This window comes from Platalea leucorodia (assembly GCF_965183815.1).
Source record: "Platalea leucorodia genome assembly, chromosome: 12".
Taxonomy (NCBI): domain Eukaryota; kingdom Metazoa; phylum Chordata; class Aves; order Pelecaniformes; family Threskiornithidae; genus Platalea; species Platalea leucorodia.
In genome coordinates, this window is record NC_138834.1 from 16,646,627 (window position 1) to 16,666,660 (window position 20,034).

Sequence of the window (20,034 nt, forward strand, 5' to 3'; positions counted from 1 at the left end):
CTCTGTGCTCTGCGTCCTCGGAGAGAAACACAACGCAGTGCTGATGCTCAGCAAACTGCACGCTTCTCTCCACAACGGCATCTCACCGCCCGTGATTGCGTGAAGTGCCTGTCTGCGCTAGGATCTGGAAAACAGAGCTCTTTTGTAGCAGAAAATTTGTCTTGTAAATGGTTCCGCTTGGTGAAAAGTGTTCTGAGGAGCCGTAGGTTCTGTCGAAGGACGCAGTCTGTGCAAGCTCTACTCACCCCAAAAGCAAACATAAACCTTCTGTTACTGCTTCCTGCTTAATTAATGGTATGGACTTTGGCTGCTGAAATGTAGGCGAACTAAAGCCAGTGGTTGCTTTTAACACTCTGTGGATCATAATACAGTTCTGCAGTAGCTCAGGGGTACAATTTCTCCTGCCCCCTCCAGCCTAGTTGGTTGGTGTTAGGTAGTAGATAACAAAAATGAAAAGAGCAGGTCATTGCAAACAGTCTGAGATTAAAATTGAGAAACCAAGATGGGAGTGGTTTCTTGTAACGCTGCCGCTTAATTTTCAGCTCATGGAAAAATCAGATTCTAGGCTTGTAGAGCATGTGAAATAAGAGGAAAGAAAACTTGATTTTTCAGATGGTTTTGTATGGGTCTGAAGCCCCATGTCTATTTTTCTTTCTGTATCGAATACAATACATAATTGCGGGGAACAAAACATCTCAAATCTTTTTAACTTATTGTACCATTTCTGTCAAATACAGTGCCATCTAGGTAAACGCTGCAGTCCGCATTTCCCAGTTCTTTTATCTGCTCAAGTCACAGAGCTGTTCGTTGGCCTGGATTTTGGTGTGATCATCAACAAAGATCTGTGTTCTCTCTTTAGTAGTATGAAGGACTGTTTTATTGAAGTTTGGTGGTGGTAGAATGTCACAGTGGGCAAACCTCTGCGCAGGGATTTCCAGTTCTCGTGGACCATACCTTTCATTGTGTTTTGCAGCTTACCAGCTCTGCGGTATTTCCCCTCTCCCTCCGTGTTCTGAGGCAGTGCGATACCCGTGCCCTTCCAGGCGTGCTACCAAAGGCGTCTTCTGCATCAGGCTTGAGCGAAGGTTTCCCTCGATGGAGAGTGTGTCCATAGTCGCAAATCAAAGAAAACTTGGGTGTTAGGCTGAGGTCTGGCATCTGGTCGTTCACGCTGGTCAGTTGTCAGCATGGTTGCTCGCATGGCTTAGCTAGGGCCACCCAACATCGTCCTTAGCCACGCCTGGGCATCATTCAAAGGTGGCAAGTGCCAGGACTTCTCCCAGCAGACAGGGGACATGGCCACCCTTTTCTGGATGGGGGAGAGGGGAAAGCGATCTTGGCTGTATAGGCACGAATCGAGCAGTGCAGGTTTGCCTCCGGACCGGAGAACCACCTCTGGCCTGCGGTAGTTACTAGTGCAAGGTGTAGTCAGTGAGTTTCAGAAGTTTCTGTCTGAGTGCATGTTGGAATAGTTATTTTTATGCTGCAGAGGTTTCGTTGTGCAGAATAGATGAAGTGATGTGCAGTTAACGTTTCAGGTATGAATAAATACATACTTAGAAATAACATGGCGAAGGGAAATAAGTTTGTGCCGTTTTTGCTTTACTGTTAGTATGAAAGAAGAAATTATATTCTCAGAAGGTGGAGACATGCGATGGAAACTCCTTAAGAGATCTTTCACGAACATGCTTCAGAAGTTCTTTTTTTCTTGCCTTGATCCTGCGACAGAGGCTGTCTTGCCAGCTAGGATCCAGCTCTGGAAGTGTATAATGCTATTACTGTGACTGAATCTCTCTTGCTCAGTGGGAAAAACAGCATAAGAAATGTTATGCTTGTACTTCCTGGCTTCAAAAATCACCCCATTTGATCTTATTTTTAGTCTTTATACTGAAAAAGGGAGAAAAAATGGGTGTTAGAAGCTGAGTTATAAACTTAATCACAGCCTTAAGTGACTAGTCAGAAGGAACATATTACTTGTTCTTTTGAGCTTATTCCAACTGAAATGATCAGAGAAGCCACCATTTGCAGCACTTAACAGTTTAATGCAGCCTGCAAGTAATCGTAGGATACTATCTTTTAACATATAAATAATTCATCATTACGGTTTTCACACACACACACGCAGGTTTTTCTTTGGGAAAGAGGACTTTTTCTTTACTGTAAAGGCACTACAACTTTTGATCTTCACTTTGTAAGTAAATATCTCAGCATACCTTAATTTTGCAAAGAACTGACACTGTGTTGCAAATAAGTGGCAGAACTAGTAGCTTCCCGAATTATAGGAGAGTAATACAAGAATAAATTGCGAAGTTAGGTAAAAGGAGACTTTTTAAAGGGGGTCAATCTGCAAGGTTGCAGTACCCCCCAAAAAAAAAAAAAATCATAATTTAGATCTAGCCATTTGTTACATGTTAAAGGTTTGTAAAAGCACTTAAGCAAAATTTCAAGAGAGAAAATAACTCATTTTTACTGACTTCAGGATTTCGTTTGACGTTTGTGAAAGGTTAAGACTTGCATGATCCTCAGTTAATTTTATTTTCCAGGACTATTTGCCAGAATGAAGCCAAGCTAATGATCGCCTGCAACTAACTATATATATGCAGTTTTATTCAGGAAAATAAAGCGAGCATCTCACATCTACTATTTAAATAGTATTAAAAAAGAATAAAGGTAGTATTGAAGAACTCGAGGGATGTATTTGATGACATCAGCCTGAAGGTTTTGGTATTTTTCTGATGCTAAAACCAGTTTCTTGACTTTGGTCATGTAGCCAGTGCAGGATACGTGTTCTGCACAGGTACGTGCAGTGAATAATGATTTCCTTTGGGATATACGTTTGGGGGGCGGGTGGAAAGCTTGACCAAGAGGCTGGCTTTCTTAACACTCCTTGAAACTTCCTGTGTTCTTCTTGGTGCGTTTCTATATGTGTTCTTAATTAAAAGCACACAGTGGTTTTGGCAGATGGAGCCTTCTTGAAACTGGCTACAGAATTGCGTTGTTCTGTGAGGGCTGGTGCTGGAGAGGCTCATTCAACATATTTCACTGTTCGTTGCTAAGATGTTGGCAGTCTTCACATTGGCAAGTCTTAACTGACACAGACAAGTTTATAAAAATTAGAGTTTTCTCTCTTTGGAGAGAAACTTTCTCTGTTTAGCCATAGGATTTTTTATTTTTTTTTTTTTTTTACTGAGTTGCCAAGTTGTACTGAGCTTAAAGTTTCTTTTATTTAGCAAGCTAAATGGCACTGAGATATGATAACGGGTATGCATTTAAAGTAGCATCTGTTGTTCAGTTAAAAATCTTTCTTTCCTTGCAAAAAACGGTCTTCTCTGTTTCAGTTTGCTTTTCCTTAAAAAGTAACCAGCATTGTAAATAGTTAATGGCAAATATTTCCTTCGAGTCCCTGAAGGTCTTTTCTGGAGGAAAAGAAAAAAAAATTAAAACTGTTCTTTATAGGCATGATTCCTACCACAAATCTGACCGAGTAACTCTGTTCACTTGGAGTTCTAGTTTTGCTTTTTTTTTTTTTTTCCCCCTCTGTGACAAAAAAAATCTTTCTTTCCTTGCAATGACAGAATCATGCAAAGCTACTTTTTATCTGCGCTCATTTATATCAAATGGACAATTACATGTCTCTTCTGGAAATGATAAGCTTCTTAAATAGATACAGTTGCTGGAAGTTGTTGTCATTAAATTATTCTTGACATGATTTGTAAATGTGAGATACATCCTTGAATGTGGCACTGTTACTGGGTTTGACTGTAACTGAGAACTTTTCATCAAGAATTAAGATGTTAAAATGAATACTTTATATTATAAACCTTTTCCCCCCACAACTGTTGCTATTCTCTCTAGCCTTATACAAAACTACAGGAGAGGGTTTCCTCAACCTGTACGTATGGGTATCCCTGTGACTTTGTTTCAAAGTTTAAGGGGGATGTCATGCCGTTCTCCAAAGGGGTTGGCAGTTTGCTGTGGCAGACGTTACTGTGACTTACAACCAGGCTCAGGCACAAGGAGCTGCTCGTCTCGAAGCCGTAGAGCAAAATGGGCAGATGTAGGAATAGAACCCAGAATCCTGATTTAACAGTGAAGTATCCTTGTTTCATAGCAGATAATGTCCTTCACCAATATAAATCTGTTTAATTAAGTGAGCGTTATGGATTTTCAAGGATGGCCTATCCCCCTTTCTTCAGTGCTGTGGTCGTTGGTCGTCTTCCAGACGCGGTCAGTACCATAAGTAACGCAGGAAGGCGAATGGAAAGGAGGGTGGAGCTGCTGGAGGTCCCCGTGGCTTGTGCCATTCCACCGTGCTGCCAGCCCTTTGCTCCTGGCGACTCAAAATACGGGGGCTTGGTCCCATATCTTTGGACCACTAGCTTTTCATACGTCTTGGGTGACTCTCCTAACTTCCTTTTCTTTCCTGCTTATAAAATTATCAGTATTTGCAGCCCTAAAAGCTTGTCGTCAATGGCAGGAATTGATTTGTATTTATACATCAGTTGTCACAAAGAAACCAAAACTGCTGGTTATGTCGTGTGCTCCTAAACTCTCTATTTTGCTTTCAAGGTTTGATCTTCCATATGCTGATATTCTAGGCTTTGTACCTATTTCTTTTTGCATTTTAACTATATGTATCTGATTGAAAGATACCGAACACTTTCAAATTCGTAGTAAACAGTATAAATTTTGTTTATGACAGCTCACTCAGGAAAAATATTAAAAACACTTTAAATAATAGAGTTCCAAGTGTGCACATGAGATTTCAGTCTACTTGCATTTCAAGTTCAGAAGTAAATTTGCTACATTAAAAGCATAAAATTATCCAAATATGTGGTAAAAGAACTTCTTGACAGTTTTCTGAAAATGTTTCTGATATATACCTGCAGAAGATAAATAGTGTCTGTCTACAGAAGAAAATCCCATTAAGTCTGTAACTTGTGGATGTTAATGTTGTAAGTAAGGGATACTTGGAGGAAAAAATAACTATAAAGACTTCAGTGTAGCCTTTTTTAGCAGAAAGACTACATTTTTCTGGAGGGAATGGGAAAGCTATTCTGAGGCCTTCGGTCAAACATCAAAGGCTTGCCACGAGACCGGAGGTATAGGAGCTTCTCAAAGAAATACGTTAAAGTGTTTCACAATGGGAAGTGCTAAAGTGTTAGGCAGCTGGCATGCCGCGGTGGTGCTGGCCCACCGGCAGTCACGCTGGGTAGAGATGCTGTCTGGCATACCATGGTGATGCCGGCCCACCGGCAGTCACGCTGGGTAGAGATGCCGTCTGGCATACCACAGTGATGCTGGCCCACCGGCAGTCACACCAGGTAGAGATGCCGTCTGGCATACCATGGTGGTGCCGGCCCACCGGCAGTCACACCAGGTAGGGATGCCGTCTGGCATACCATGGTGGTGCCGGCCCACCGGCAGTCACACCAGGTAGAGATGCTGTCTGGCATACCATGGTGGTGCCGGCCCACCGGCAGTCACGCCAGGTAGAGATGCCGTCTGGCATACCACAGTGATGCTGGCCCACCAGCAGTCACGCCAGGTAGAGATGCCGTCTGGCATACCACGGTGATGCCGGCCCACCGGCAGTCACGCCAGGTAGAGATGCCATCTGGCATACCACAGTGATGCCGGCCCACCAGCACTCACGCCAGGTAGAGATGCCGTCTGGCATACCACGGTGGTGCCGGCCCACCGGCAGTCACGCTGGGTAGGGATGCTGTCTGGCATACCACGGTAATGCTGGCCAACCGGCAGTCACACCAGGTAGAGATGCCGTCTGGCATACCACGGTGGTGCCGGCCCACCGGCAGTCACGCCAGGTAGAGATGCCGTCTGGCATACCACGGTGGTGCCGGCCCACCGGCAGTCACACCAGGTAGAGATGCCGTCTGGCATACCACGGTGGTGCCGGCCCACCGGCAGTCACGCCAGGTAGGGATGCCGTCTGGCATACCACGGTAATGCTGGCCAACCGGCAGTCACACCAGGTAGAGATGCCGTCTGGCATACCACGGTGGTGCCGGCCCACCGGCAGTCACGCCAGGTAGAGATGCTGTCTGGCATACCACGGTGGTGCCGGCCCACCGGCAGTCACGCCAGGCAGGGATGCCGTCTGGCATACCACGGTGGTGCCGGCCCACCGGCAGTCACGCCAGGTAGGGATGCCGTCTGGCATACCACGGTGGTGCCGGCCCACCGGCAGTCACGCCAGGTAGAGATGCCGTCTGGCATACCACGGTGGTGCCGGCCCACCGGCAGTCACGCTGGGTAGGGATGCCGTCTGGCATACCATGGTGATGCCGGCCCACCGGCAGTCACGCCAGGCAGGGATGCCGTCCTCCTCCTGGGCTTCTGGTGCTTTCCCAGGCTCCGGCCCCACGTAGAGCCCGGCATTGCTCCAGCAACCAAACTGCCCAAGGAAACAGGGACTCCATAAACTGGTTAGTGATTCACCCTTTTCCGGAAGGCTTGAAATAAAAATGTGGAAGAGAAACAGTATCTTATCCTTTTTCCTGGGGGAGGAAAAAAAAATAGTGGCTGCAGATGGGAGCCTCTCCGTCCTGTCCCAAAGACTTCTCTCCTGTATAACTCAAATGTATGTCCCTGGGCTTCCACACTGGAGTAGGTAAATGCTTCTCCCCTAGTGATACCAGGGTATTTAGGAAAGATTTGCATGCCGTTCTGTCTTTTCTCTGTCTGCCAAGCCTGAAGGATTTTAAACTAATGAGTGTGCTGCTGACAGGTCCTGGAGGTGAAGGAAGATGTGGGTCGGAGCATGGAATTCAAACCAACAGGCAGCCACTCTTCAGAGCCTCTGCGGTGGCCCGAGTGCCCTGTGTTGTCTTGTGTTGATTGCTTAAAACTAACACTGTTCATCTGCGTGCTCATCTGCCTTACCACCCGGCTGCGCAGAGTACGGCGGCTTGGAAAGCGGTGGCGGCTGGGCAGCAGCAAGAGGATCGTTTAAAGCAGGGCTGTTGCTGAGTGTCCAATAGGCCGAGACTGAATTAAAACAACTTTGGGGCTATACCACGTCTGAAAGGGTGAGCCTTCCTCCTTGTTCCCAGTCCCGCTGCTTCCTTTGCATAGTATCTAGCAATTATAAGGTGAGTCAGATCAGTCCTGATCTGACTGAAAGACCAACTCATCAAAAAATGAGCTGTGATCTCTAGAACTGAAAGAAGGGAGAGGACTGAGGAAGGGGTGGGACTGCCTCTTTTGGTGGCAGGATACAATTAAATTATTTTCATGACTAGCTTAAGCAATCCCCAGCAGGCACTTCCCTCCCCCAGCCTTAGCAAGGCTGCCTTCTGGATGGGCCGTTCCCTTGGTCCAGCTGAGACCAGGATGGTCCCTCTGGGGCTGGGAACCCCAGAGCCGTAAGCACCTGGGGGCTGGGAAGGTCCTCGGGGGATGATGTATCTCTGTATGCTTCCCCGTTCTCTTTTTTTTTTTGGGGGGGGGGGGGGGGGTTTTTTTTTTTGGTGCAATGCCTTCAGGAATGTTGCCAGACCAGGTCAGTGGTGAAGTGGACATAGTGAGCACTCAGTCACCTCCCAGTTCCAGAAATCCAGGCAATAGGAAGCCCTCAAGTTGAGAATACATTAGTCAACAGCTGGTAAAACAGATTTGTCATCGTAACCATGCTGGAAACAGGATTTGGGGTTTTTGGGTTTTGCACGAACTGAAGATCTGATGGAGTGTTTTGGATGAACACGGGACCTGGTCAAAGCTACTCACTTGTCTCTTACAGGTTTTACCTGTAACATACTTGTGCTGGGAGCCACTGGTCTAGCTCCCGAAATAGCACGTTGCACGTCCTTTCTCTGTCCTGCTTTTTCGGATGGGAGCTCGGCTACTGCCTGCCTTTCTTCTCCCTGCGAGCCTCATGCCGCAGCAGCCTGTGCTGCCGTTGTTGATACAAGAGTTCAGCTGACGACGTTTTGAATGGACAGAAGGGACAAGGTCACCGCTGGTCCCTTACTCTAGCCGGCACTTTTGGGAGCAGCTGTGCTCGAGACAGTACGTTGCGATGAAATGTTACCTACTGAGCTAGTCAGTCCGAAAGAGAAGCAAGCTGTTGTGTGAGTCGGGCACCTTTCCTTGTGCTGTTCTGCCAAATTCCCTGGTCTTCAAATTGTACATTGCTGGTTTTGAAAGTACTTCCCTGGCAGTGCAAGGAAAATTTCCATGGGTGCAGCGGGATCTGATTGTTGGTTAAGGAATACAGTATATATTTAGGGTTATATGACACTAAATACACTTTTGTAACCGGAGGGCTATTGATTTTTGTAATAACACTTACTTTGGAGCATGCTTGGAATGATGATAGATAAGAACGCTTTCGGTTAACGTGGTTAACTGACCAAGTATCGCTTTTTAGACTAGCTGCTTTTATAGTTAAAGCAGGCCAGTCCTTTGGGAGATTTATTGTGGTAAATTTTTTTTTGCCCAGAAAACCTACAGTGCCAAAATAAGAGTTGGTTCTATTTTATTGGAATATTAACCTGAGGGGTTTACAGAGAAGGTTGAGATTTCTGGTAAGTTTGTTTAAGCCTTTAAAATCGGACGTAGAGGTGTAATTACTCTCCAGGAAATAGGCATATATTACATCATCTGTTAGTGCACGGCTTAAAACTTGGATGCAACCGTGAAATTTACCAAAAGGAGTGAAAAATGACAGCGTAGCCAAACCCAGGTTTTGGTGTCCCTCCATCTTTATCATACTAATATTCTACATACTATATTCCCTCTTCTGTTCCTTTATCACGTTCTGCCGGTTGGGGTTCACCTCAGCTTGCGTTTTAAGGGGCATACAGACTGCCTTCAGATATAAGGGTATTTTTTATTACATGTATTATCAACACCAGTGAAACAAAACCTATATAATAGTAATGTGGATGGTATTCTCATCCGTAGTGTGAGCAGCCCTAGTTAATGGGCATGCTTACAGGGTGCTTAGCCCACTTAGAATATTTTTTAATCAGCTCTAGCATGGATACTAATAACGTCTAGAATTACCTGCTCTTTTGTTCTGGTTTCCAAAAGTGTAATTCAAAAAGAAAAGCTTCTGAAGGTGCAGTCAATGTAGAAGTTAGTGCTGGGACCGAGTTATGGACAGTGCTCCCCTTCATTGTGAAACAGATTCCCCACGGCAGGAAGAATCAGTTGGATTTGGTTGATGAACAGTTGTTTTTTCTTCCGTCGGCAGTGGTTTGAAATAGCAGTGGTTTAAAGTAGGAGCTTGAAGAGAAGACTACATTATTTAATTTTGTTATGAAAAGGCTTTTAGAGCACAGTTTGTAAGTTTAGGAGTTCTTCTGTAAATGTTCCTGTCACTTGTCTGGAATGTTAAGTATTGCAACGGTTACACATTGCTCACAGCAGTTACAGCTCTGAAGTTTTCTCCAAAGAAGGAGTAGAGAAATTTAGGTGTGTAACAGCCAATTCTTGCCCAAAGCTCTGGTCTTTCCTCCCTTCTGTTTAAAAGAGAAGTAGCGATAGCAAATGTGGCTTGAAGACAGTGGATGGATAACGTAACTTAAATGTAGAATTCCTATTTTTGTAATTCCACAACTTGTAATGGAAAACTGTAAAGGCCCATTTGATTTTTTAAGATAGAAAGTAATAAGAAAGTCTTTCTTCTCTAGATAAGTACCTGCAGCAGTAGTTCCGAAATTGCAGCACCCATAAATCATTGACATTGTGTGTTTTCCTCACGGCATAAAAACGTAGCAGGCACTGCCCTGACCGGAGCAGGGATCCATCCCACCTGGCGCTTGGGGTCCGGCCGCGGCTGGGAGCAGATGCCTCAGGAACAACAGACAAAACCAAACTCTTCCCTCCTACCCTGACTGCGTTCCCATCCTGCAATTATTTTTGGCTCAGAGGGGTTTCTGAGCCCTTTGTGCTCAGCTATTTAGCATCCATTAGGGAATTTCTCTACCTCGTGCATGTCCAGTCTCCCCTTCTACTTGCGCTTCGTGCAGCCACAACATTCTTTCAATCTACATTAAAAATACGGCTCGCTTTTTTATTTTGCACCTGGCTCCAACTTCATTTGTTGGTCCTAAGTTTTAGTGCTGAAGGAGGCGATGAACAGCCAGTCCTAGTCCGCCTTCCCGATGCCATTCGAGATATGCTAGGCTTTTGTAGTATTCCCCGTGAGATGTCTCATGGGAGCTATTACATACCTTTGATCTTATTTTTGCCTCTTGCTGAACCTTTTTCAGGTCTGTAAGAAATCCTTTTTTTGAGGTTGAGGACCAGAATGGCACATACCAATTAAGTGTGGGTAGAAGAGCAAAAAATTGATTTGTTGAGTGTGATATTTGTGTTTTATGGTATGTTTTCTGTTCCTTTCTTTACTAATTCCTGGAATTGCTTTGCTTTTTCTGCCTTATCCCAAACACTGTACTGATAGTTTAATGAAGGTGTGAATCAAAACACTGAAGTCTTCCTGAACAATATTGATGAGTTGGGAGCACATTTATATATGAAGCACATTATATATGAAGAGGTTGCTTTTCCCCAAGAGGTAGATTGCTTTGTATTTACCTACATTTAGTTTTATTTGCTGTTTTTATTGTCCAGTTAGTCTCATAGGGGTCTTCTGTGATTCCGTGCAGTCTCGTGTTATCCTTGGTATCTTAAATAACCCTCTAGCATCAGCAGACTTTCAAGTCACTAAAACTGACATCTTGATCTTAGGCGATAAAACAAATGCACTGCTTGCTCTGGGCTTCCGGAATCCAGTGGTTAATGGGTTATGGTTTTGGAATTATTGAGCAAGAGACATCGTTTTAGAGCGCTTGTGCAGCTTGCAGGCTGAAAGTTTGAGCTGTGGATATCATAAATGTAGAGAACCCTGTCTCTTAGTATGTAGCTTGTTTCATATCCCGGACGTTCAGTTGTTGGTGACTGTGCTGCCTTGCCTGCAGAGACTTGGGGAAGTTGTGAATCTGTGCTTTACAGGGGGTTGAAGAGGCTGTATTTCATAATCTTTTCTTCACAGTTCTGCCTTTTGGGACTGCCTAAGTGACCTAAAAATGTCATTCCCTAACTATTTGGTAAAGAATTGTCAGCCTAAATATATCAAAACCAAAGAATTTGTACAAATAGAGAGTGAAAGTGTACTGACTCCGCTGCTCTTAGATGTGAATATTTTTATTTTCCTCTGTATTTTGAGTATTTGATGTTTCTAAAAATGCTCAGTATCCTCAAATTTGAGGGATCAGTTGCTTCTGTTTTTCTCGAACTCTTAAAAGATAATTCTAAGATTATTTATCATTTTCTTTATAATTCACAACTTTTTAATAGATAAAACTGCTTAATACCTCTTGATACTTTGTGTTTTCAACCAAAGGCGAAAGGCTAATACCTTCTTTGCTGCTTAACCCTCTCTCACCTTACAGGCACAGGAAACTATTTTTTGTACTCTTGTAATTGAGCCTTACTTTTGTGACATCAGTATTAGCATAAATAAGCATTTTAAATGATGGATGAGATTAAAATAATCACAGCAAGAAATCATACCCCCCCCCCTTCAGTTTTCAGGTTTCTAAAGAGTACATAAGAGTAACCCTGAAAGCATTTCATGTTGGCTGGGTGGATGCATCATATCAGTTTACAGTAAAGAGCAGAGCCGTGCTATTGGGCAAAACACTTTTAAATTATTATTTATGGAGTTGTATTTGCAGCTGGTATAAAGTGCAGGACTGGTTTCACATGCCTTCACCAGAGCAAGGAGAGCGCGCTCCTGCACAAGATTCCCTTTTGTTTCCTGTGCTATGTGTGCTGTGGAGAGGGAGACGCCTGGGAAAGGGTACAGGTTAGAGCGAATAGTTACATTTGAGTTCAGGAATGCAGTCTTTCTATCTGATATTTTGGGCTTGTGTTGGCTGTTTTCCATCCTGATTAATTTTATAATTGATACTGTAGTGCTAGCATTAATCAAATGTTTTCCAATAGCGTCTTATGTCTGTTGATAGATGAGTATTTTGTTTAGTAGGGTGGTATGAGGGACCTCCAAAAGTCTCTCTTGCCTGTCTCATGGAGTTACAACTCTTAATTCCACTGCAACTTTTTAGTGTTAAGCTTCTACTTCACTCTTTCCCCCTCCCCCCCCCCCCTTCTTTTTTTGAGGTAGGAGGAATTGTGTGTAAAGGGAAAGGAAGTCTTCAGTAATTTCTTCTTTCTCCCTAGGGCAAAATATAAACTACAGGTTTTTTATGCAGTATTTGCTTTTTAAAACAATAGTGAAATAATATTTTAGCTCTCATTTGAATTATTAGTGTTGTGCGTTAATCTTCAGAAAGCTTCATTTGGCTAGTGAGCATTTTATTTCTTATTTTAAAATATAGAGTTGGCCAGAGACAAATCTATTGTTGGTTCCTAATATTGTGTCTTCCTAAGGAATGTGATGTTGTTCTTTAGAAGCATAAAGGTAGGCTTTATCTGTGATATCTGCCTTTCGAGAAACTGGGTCGAGTAGGGCTTTACAGTTCAACAATATTGACTTACAATATTGACTTACAACAATATTGACTTTTTCAACAATATTGATGTCTTCTGTTTTCAGTGCTGAAGCCCCATCCTCTTTTGCCTTCCTGGAGAAGGCAGGAGGGGAGAAATTGGCACCAAGAGGTCATAAATTCCCCTTAGGAGCCTGAGTGGGCAGCTGCTTTTAGAACCTGTATGCTAATTAGTGTCTTATCCTTGTTTTAAGTTAAGTTGGACTCGTCTGTATCTTTTTCTCAGTTTTTAAACTATAATTACACAATCTTCTTTCAGTAAGAAACTAACTACTAGAGCTTAGTTTCTCTGGAAGAAAAACAGGAACAGCGGTACCTAACCCTCCCTGTCCTCTAAGTATCTTTGAAGTTTCTACCTTTGAGTTTCAGTAAATTACGAATAGTGTTTTTCAAGGTCAAATTTATGGATATTTTAAAATAATGCTGTGATGAAACATGAGGATTATGCTTAGTTACTTTGTTTAGTTTCACTTATTTGCATCACTTTGCTACTCACTATTGCATGTTTTCAGGAACACTTCTAAAACATGCATTTTTTTAAAAAATCCATTACGGATGAGAAACACTTGACTCCACACAGTCTTTTGTCACTGATGACCTCTGCGATATATTCGTAAGAGTATAAATGGTTTGTACTATAAAAGCTAATGTTAGCCTGTATTTCTTTTTGAGCTTACACATCCAGTGGGTTGTGTTACTTTATTACTTGCTATAATAAGCAGATCCCAAATGTATTGCTCTTTTACTGTGCACGCAAAGATCATGTGTGCAGCGTGTATCTGGCATGCCGTAAGATGTGTCAGACCTGATGAATGTGCTCTGTAGACTTGATAAATGCATACTGCAAGTGGCCATTGCTGGATGTCTGCAGGCCAGCTGGAGCTACTGCCTTATCTAGATGGGCAGGCAAGATTGGCAAGCTCTGCCCAAATGTACAATAGTCGTACTGGTGCCAGTACCCTAACCTTCATTATAGCACTGGTTTTCTAGCTCTATGAGCTGTCAAAAAGCTATGGTTCTGATTTACTGGATTTGTTGCAAGAGTATAGGTTTTTTTGAGGTAATTTTTTAAATGCAGTCAGCTTCATAACAAGCTGTGCGTTGAAAAATTGTTTCATTAGTTCTCAAGCATGCTATGGGCAACTTTTTTAATGTAGTCTGTAGAACATCAAAATACCATTCAATAGTAATGATGCCAGTTTTACTAAACAACTCTGTCCTCTCTGGTCTTCTCAGTTTTAGTTTTCAGCTGAATAAGATCAAAAGCACAAGTAAGCGTTCAACTCATAAACATGAAAAAGGCAAGACATGTAAGTGTGGCAACTTGGTCCTACCTGTAAATATTAGCATCTGCTTCTGGAATCTAGTAGGCAGTTGTACTGCTTAAAATTGTGTGTGTATAGCAAACATATTACCTTCATGGGGCTTTTCTGGTTTGGGTTTTGGTTTTCTTAGGAGTGTCTCATTTCAAATTATCTCTCAGTTATTTAATCTTCTGTGAAGGCGTTCTGATTACTCGTAGCCGTATGGCAGGACCGGTGCATTTTTGACATTCTGGTGATGAAACTGCAACAGCAAACAAAGTTTTCTGTGTCTGTTTGTGCCAGCTTTCAGAACTAAAGGGAATCTGGAAGCTATAAACAAATATTTTCAGTGTCTTAAAATGAAACTTCCTGTTGCTTCAGTTAACAGCACTTAGGGGGCTGAGGATGCAAAACTCCTGGAGTTGTACTGACTTTGATAAAAGTCAGACTTGAAGTATGCCTGTGTGCCGCTGAGGTGCCGATGGGGAGGAAGGAGTGTGTGCTCGTGTGCGGTGTTAATTCCGTTAGCTGAGATGAGTTAGTACTCCTGATCGCCGTGGCTTTGTGTAGCGCATCGCGTGCGCTCTGTCACCAGTCTGCTTTTTGTGCCTTTGCGATGCTTCGCTTTGTAAGAGATGGAAACAACTAGATGTGTCTCGTGTTCCTAATCAGCCACAGGATATTGGGCTCAGATAAACCTGATGACTGACTTCCACCCGGAATCCATAAGACTGAAAGGGGAGTGGAAGTTTGTTCCTCTTAATCTTCCATCCTATGTCTTCTGACTCAGGGAGGCGAAGAAAACAGCTGCCAGCTATCCCGCTCTTGCTGGAGGGAAGAAGGTCCCGATGGGACTAGTCCTTCTGGTAGTCCGGGCTTCAAGGCATGGCAGTTGGCCAGTCTACCCTTTCCTAGGTTGTCTTCCAGAATTAGCAGTTCTTGTGATAGCTGCAGCGTTCGGGTCTCCCACAGCTGCTCCTCGTTTGAGTAAAGTCAGCTTTGTTTTCCGGGGTTTCGTTTAGTTGCTCGTGGCTGGAATGACAGTATTGACACTTGTCTGCTGTTTGAGAAAACTGGAAGGCAAGGTAAAGATGCTGAAGTGTCCTGACTGCGGACCGTGAAACGCGGTGGGTTACTTCTGGTTTCTTCTCGGAGATAATCCGCGTGATCATATGACTAGTATTAAATTTTGTAAAATCCCATGTGTTTATTAATGTGATTTTTAATAATAAATGGTTTCAGGGAATCTGAATTTTTCAACTTCTTTTAATTTTTATAAAAGACTTTTTTCTCTGCAACTGCTGTTACTCTCTCAGTACTGTAGTTACCAAGCTGGTGGTAATCTTTCCTCAGATCCAGTGTTGTTGGTAGTCAGGCTGTTGCCTGAATACTCCCACAGTATTTTTCTTCCCACAGTCAGAAATAAAGAACATTGCTGCCCTAATAAGCCTTTCTGGTGCTAGCTAATGAATGAACTCGGCGACATGGGTCACTTATAAAATACCCTCAGTACGGTGCCATTTGTGGAAAGAGAACTGAAAAAAACCCTCCAATTTGGAGTGGAGGTGTAGGAAGCGCTTAGTTCTTGGTAAAAATTCCTTTTTTAAAAAAGCAAAAACCATTGGTCAGTCACATGCATTCTGTTTGGCTCTAATTTGTGGTCTTTACTGCTATTCTGGACTTCTGGTCTTAAATAAAGCATTATAAAAAAAGACGTTGCTTTTCATTGTATTTTATATTTAAAATTTCTTTTTTTCTGCTTGTAGATTTGTTTGTAAATGCATCATAAACAGACAGCCCAGAATGAAGAAAGCAAGCAGGAGTGTTGGCTCAGTGCCCAAAGTGCCTGGAGTAAATAAAACCCAAACGACTGAAAAAGCCAAACCAGAAAACGGCTCCTCACTGTCTGCAGTAACAAAACTCTCCAAAACTGGGACATCAGCATCTCTTTTGAAGGTAATAACCAATAGAACGTTCTGATTATTTATATTTTATACAATAAAGCTTTAAAAAGAGTAGAATTTTAAGGCGTGTCTAATGCAGCTTAGACTAGAGGTTTGTTATATGGGTAACTGAGAGGAATTTGGGTAGTTACGCAGCACTGGCCATGGTAATAGGAAATTCTGTGGCCTTTGTGCTATATTTTTCATATTGCAATGTGTGATGTGATGGAAAGCAATATACTTTGCAGAACTTGGCTGTTCTGCAAAAGGAGCAGAGTGGAAGCTGCATTCTGATGACTGTTATTAGTAGTGTCGTGTTATGCCTGAATGGTGTGTCAGTGACTAATGGGATTTGATCGGAGCTATTTACAAATTCTGAAAAAAGGACTAATGAGGTATCTAACACGAGGAACTTTTTGATATCAGTGATCTGTGTCAGGTCAGTGCAGCTGCATTCTTCTAGCTGTTTTGGCCTTTGCTTTGTGTGAAGTACTGCTTGAGCTGAATTTTCACAAGTCGATTCTTGCTCCGAGAGCAAGTTCAAAGGTAGAGGTTTTCTCTTATATTACCAAAACAGGGTGGTAGATTTAGGAGCATATGGTTTTCAACAACCCAGAAAAATAAGACCTGCTGAGATGTGCTGGTATGGAGTTTTCACCTGGGGCGAACACAACTGGGTTGGAGGGATGGTGTGAGCCTGCCTGGTCTGCCTCCCTCTCCTGGCATGGCAACGTGGCTGGACCCCCTCCTCCTGCCTTTCTGCAGCCCAGCATGCAGAGCTGCGGTGCTGCTGCTGCCCCGGAGCAAACCAGCAGAACAAGGAAGAGGGCTGGTGTCTGCATCTGGGACCTGCACCACTGTCACCCCCGGGACGCCAGATAGGCCATTTAAATAACTGGCAAACAGAGACCTAGAATTAAAGAAGTGGTAAGGGCTGAGGTCTCTCTGTAGTAGCTATGCGGGATTACTGAAGTCAAAAGGTGTGTTCTCTTTCTCTCTTTTCTTCTTGCTTTTCTTTTATGGAAGAATGGTTAATGCTTCTGCTGATGAACTTGCAAGCCAGGTTTCAGCTAGATTTTCTCCCAGTGCTCCCCCTTTCCTCTGCCACCCAACATATCTTGCAGTTTTCGTAACTTTAATCTTTTGATGCTTGTTGACACTACTTGTTTTGTATTTCTAGAAACCTTGCAAAGAATACGGAAACAAAAGTCCTTTGTAGTTTACTTATCGAGTTTCTTATACCTCTCAGTGAGATAAAGGAGGAGGATGATCTAACACTGAAGAAATTTGACCCAGTATGCTTTCACAATTTTACTTATATTAGTAACACTTCTGGCTATGTTTGGGCGTAGGATTAGAATTTATGACAATTGTACATTTGAGGCACAATGAAAATTACCTGGAGTTATCTCGGCTTTATGTTACAGCCAGGCTTACTCATACAGCTGGATGTCTTTCACTTGTTAAGCTGCTGTTGTGCCAACTCTGTGACTTAATAATGACGCCTCTTACTTTCTTTGATTGTTCCATACTTACACAACAAAGTTAGTCGTTTGTATGTTTTTGACTTACAGATACTGGCACATCACTTTTATAATTACTGGCTTGAAAAAAGTATCAATAACAAGTTGTATTATTTTAAAAATAATTTTTCATAAAGTTTTATGTTTGATCTTGTTGACGAAGCATTTGATAGATTGTTTTCCTCACAGTGGTTGTAGGATCTTCGCTTAGGCCTGAAGAATTGGTGTGTGTATTATGAATTTCATTTAATATTCCTTGACAAAAAGACCGCAACCATAGCTAGCATAAAATAACTTTAATTGCAACAGCTTACTGCTTTATTTGGTTCTCAGAGTAAGTGTGCGTATAGGTACAGAAAACTTTGAGTAGGATATTGAATGAAAAGCCACTATTAAGGACTAGAAATACATAGAAATAAATGTTCAGCAACCCCCACCACCCCGCACGCGTTATTACCGCAGAAGGTTAACTGCCAGCCACTTCTAGTTTTCAATCTGTCAAAAAATACTCTGCAGATAACAATGTGTTCTGATTTCTAAGATCATGATTTTTTTGCTTCTTTGGCTAATGACCTTGTGATCATGCTAACTGTAATTAGACGGCAGCTGTACTTCGTACAAACGAACTGCAAAATCCAGTGTCCCTGAAAAGCCAGGACTTGGACACCAACATTTGAATATTAAAGATTACAATGCATTTTTAGTATTCATGTGTCTAGGCTTCAGTATTCTGTTTGCAAAATGCAGTAACTTAATTACAGATTGTTGTGAAGTTTGATGTTTCAAGCACTCAAATGCAGCAACAGCAAGCATCAAAGAAAATCCCACGTAGGAATAATTAGATATATATATATAAAAAAATGGATTTGAATGAGGTGCAGTGAAAAGGTTATGCATGTTGAGAAAGTAAGACGAAATGAATTGTAGAGGTGATCATTCAAGTTTCATTGCACTGAAAGAAAGATGTGGGGGAAAACAGAATATGAATTGTATAATTATAAAGTGTGGGGGGGGTTTATATAGAAAATTAAAATAGGTCTGGATGAGCATTTCTAATTATGATATTTTCTAATTTTTCATATTTTACCGTAGGGGTTTTAATGCTAAGCAGGATTGCACTGTTTTCAGTAAATGGGAGAAACTGTTTTTCCTTGAGGAAAAAGCTGTTTAATAAACATACGACATTGATTTTGCTTCCATTAAAAATATACGCTATGAAAATACTTTGATTTTTAAAGTCAAGAATGGTTGCCATTATGGAGCATTAAGAAAAGAGAGCTGCTGGTTTGTAACTTTTCCAAAGCTTTGCTAAATAGTTTTCTTTGCCAAGAGTATAGTGTTACAGTTTTGAGAAACTGTTTACTAATTGGCTGCAGAGGAGGCAGTGCCTTCCAGCCTAGACTAGAAATAGTTCATGGGTAAGTCAGAAGAAGAATGGCTGTCTTAAATTCCTTTGTTCAGCAAGGACTGGAGATGACTAATGTCAGAAAGTGTGTATTCTACTTAGCGTATTTTTTTTTTTCTTCAAGCTGAGTCACATCTTGACCTATTTGGCTTGATAACATGTCCTTGTACTGTAAGTGTCTAAAAGCTTAATCTAATTTCCCCACTCGTTCAACAGGGTAAAAATGCTGACAGCTAACAGTCCGTTTGAACCACCGCGCTTGCTGACTCCTTGGCAGATTCAGTAGCAAAATAGAAAATCGCCGTTCGATGCCTTTTTGTAATACCTTGGTTTAGGTGCTGGTTGCATCACGAGGTTGTTTCCCTCCCCTGCTACCCCCATGCCCGCAAAATTAGTTTAGATTAGATAAGACATCTGCCTAGGTTACAGGTTAACGGAGGGTTGTCATACAGCAGTAGTTTGTGGTCAGCTCAAGTAGCGTGGGCTTTGTTGATTCTGTAGCCCTCCAAGATTTTTATTTTCCCGTCGGTCCGTACCTTGCGTCTGCTGTTTTGCAGGGCTGTGTGACAGAGCAGATCAAGGGGCTGATCTGGCTCCTGGGAGGAGGGAGCCTTTGAAAAGGCTTCGGTTTACCCGGCACAGCGTGTAAGCGCGTGGAGGAGAGCGGGATGGAGCAACAGCGGCTTTTTCCTAGCAGAAAAGCCAGCTTAGGTGCACCTCAAACTAGAGCCTCAGAGTAACGTGTTTTCTTCCAGCCTTTTATAAACCTTTCTAGAAGGCTCTACCGTTTCCTACATGATTCAATAAAAACATTCTTGTCCTAGAGGATTTTACCCTTACAAATACCCGTTTCTGCCTGTAAATTGTCTGTATTTCTGACAACTGCATGCAGAACAAATACGTTCTCTTCCCAAGCTCCCTTTTGTTTTGCAGCTGCTCTTTGTAAATGGCACAAATCCCACCCATGCCCTTTCCGCAACGTCGTGATCAGTGTTCCTCGCTGTTCTGAAATGCGCGCTTGCAAAAAAAAACTGTATAGATTGGAGTGAGATGCAACTTTTTTTTTTAATTAAGCAAGGGTACCTTCATTCCTAATGTATAGAGTCATAATGTCTGGCGTATAGGTTTTAACATGAACAGGTATGGGAGCTAGAAGTTATAAACCTGCAGAATTTGAAGGTCGCGATGTAAAGCAGCTGGTTAAGTCCTAAGCACTACCTTTTAGCTGGATGCTGGTTGAGACTTCAAATGTGTTATGCAGCTGAATAATACAGTTACTCAAGAAATGCTGCTAGCACAGCTGTTTTCTTTTAATTT

At 42.5% G+C, this 20,034-nt stretch overlaps 1 protein-coding gene across 1 annotated transcript in view; it reads left to right on the plus strand.

The window, feature by feature from the left end:
* The window catches only part of SPECC1L (sperm antigen with calponin homology and coiled-coil domains 1 like), a 72,264-nt gene that overhangs the window by 849 nt on the left and 51,381 nt on the right, over positions 1-20,034 (plus strand). The window contains exon 2 of the mRNA XM_082325388.1: positions 15,613-15,802. Coding sequence (XP_082181514.1) covers positions 15,650-15,802 — 153 coding nt within the window. The 5' untranslated portion in view covers positions 15,613-15,649. The remainder of the gene's footprint in view (positions 1-15,612; positions 15,803-20,034) is intronic.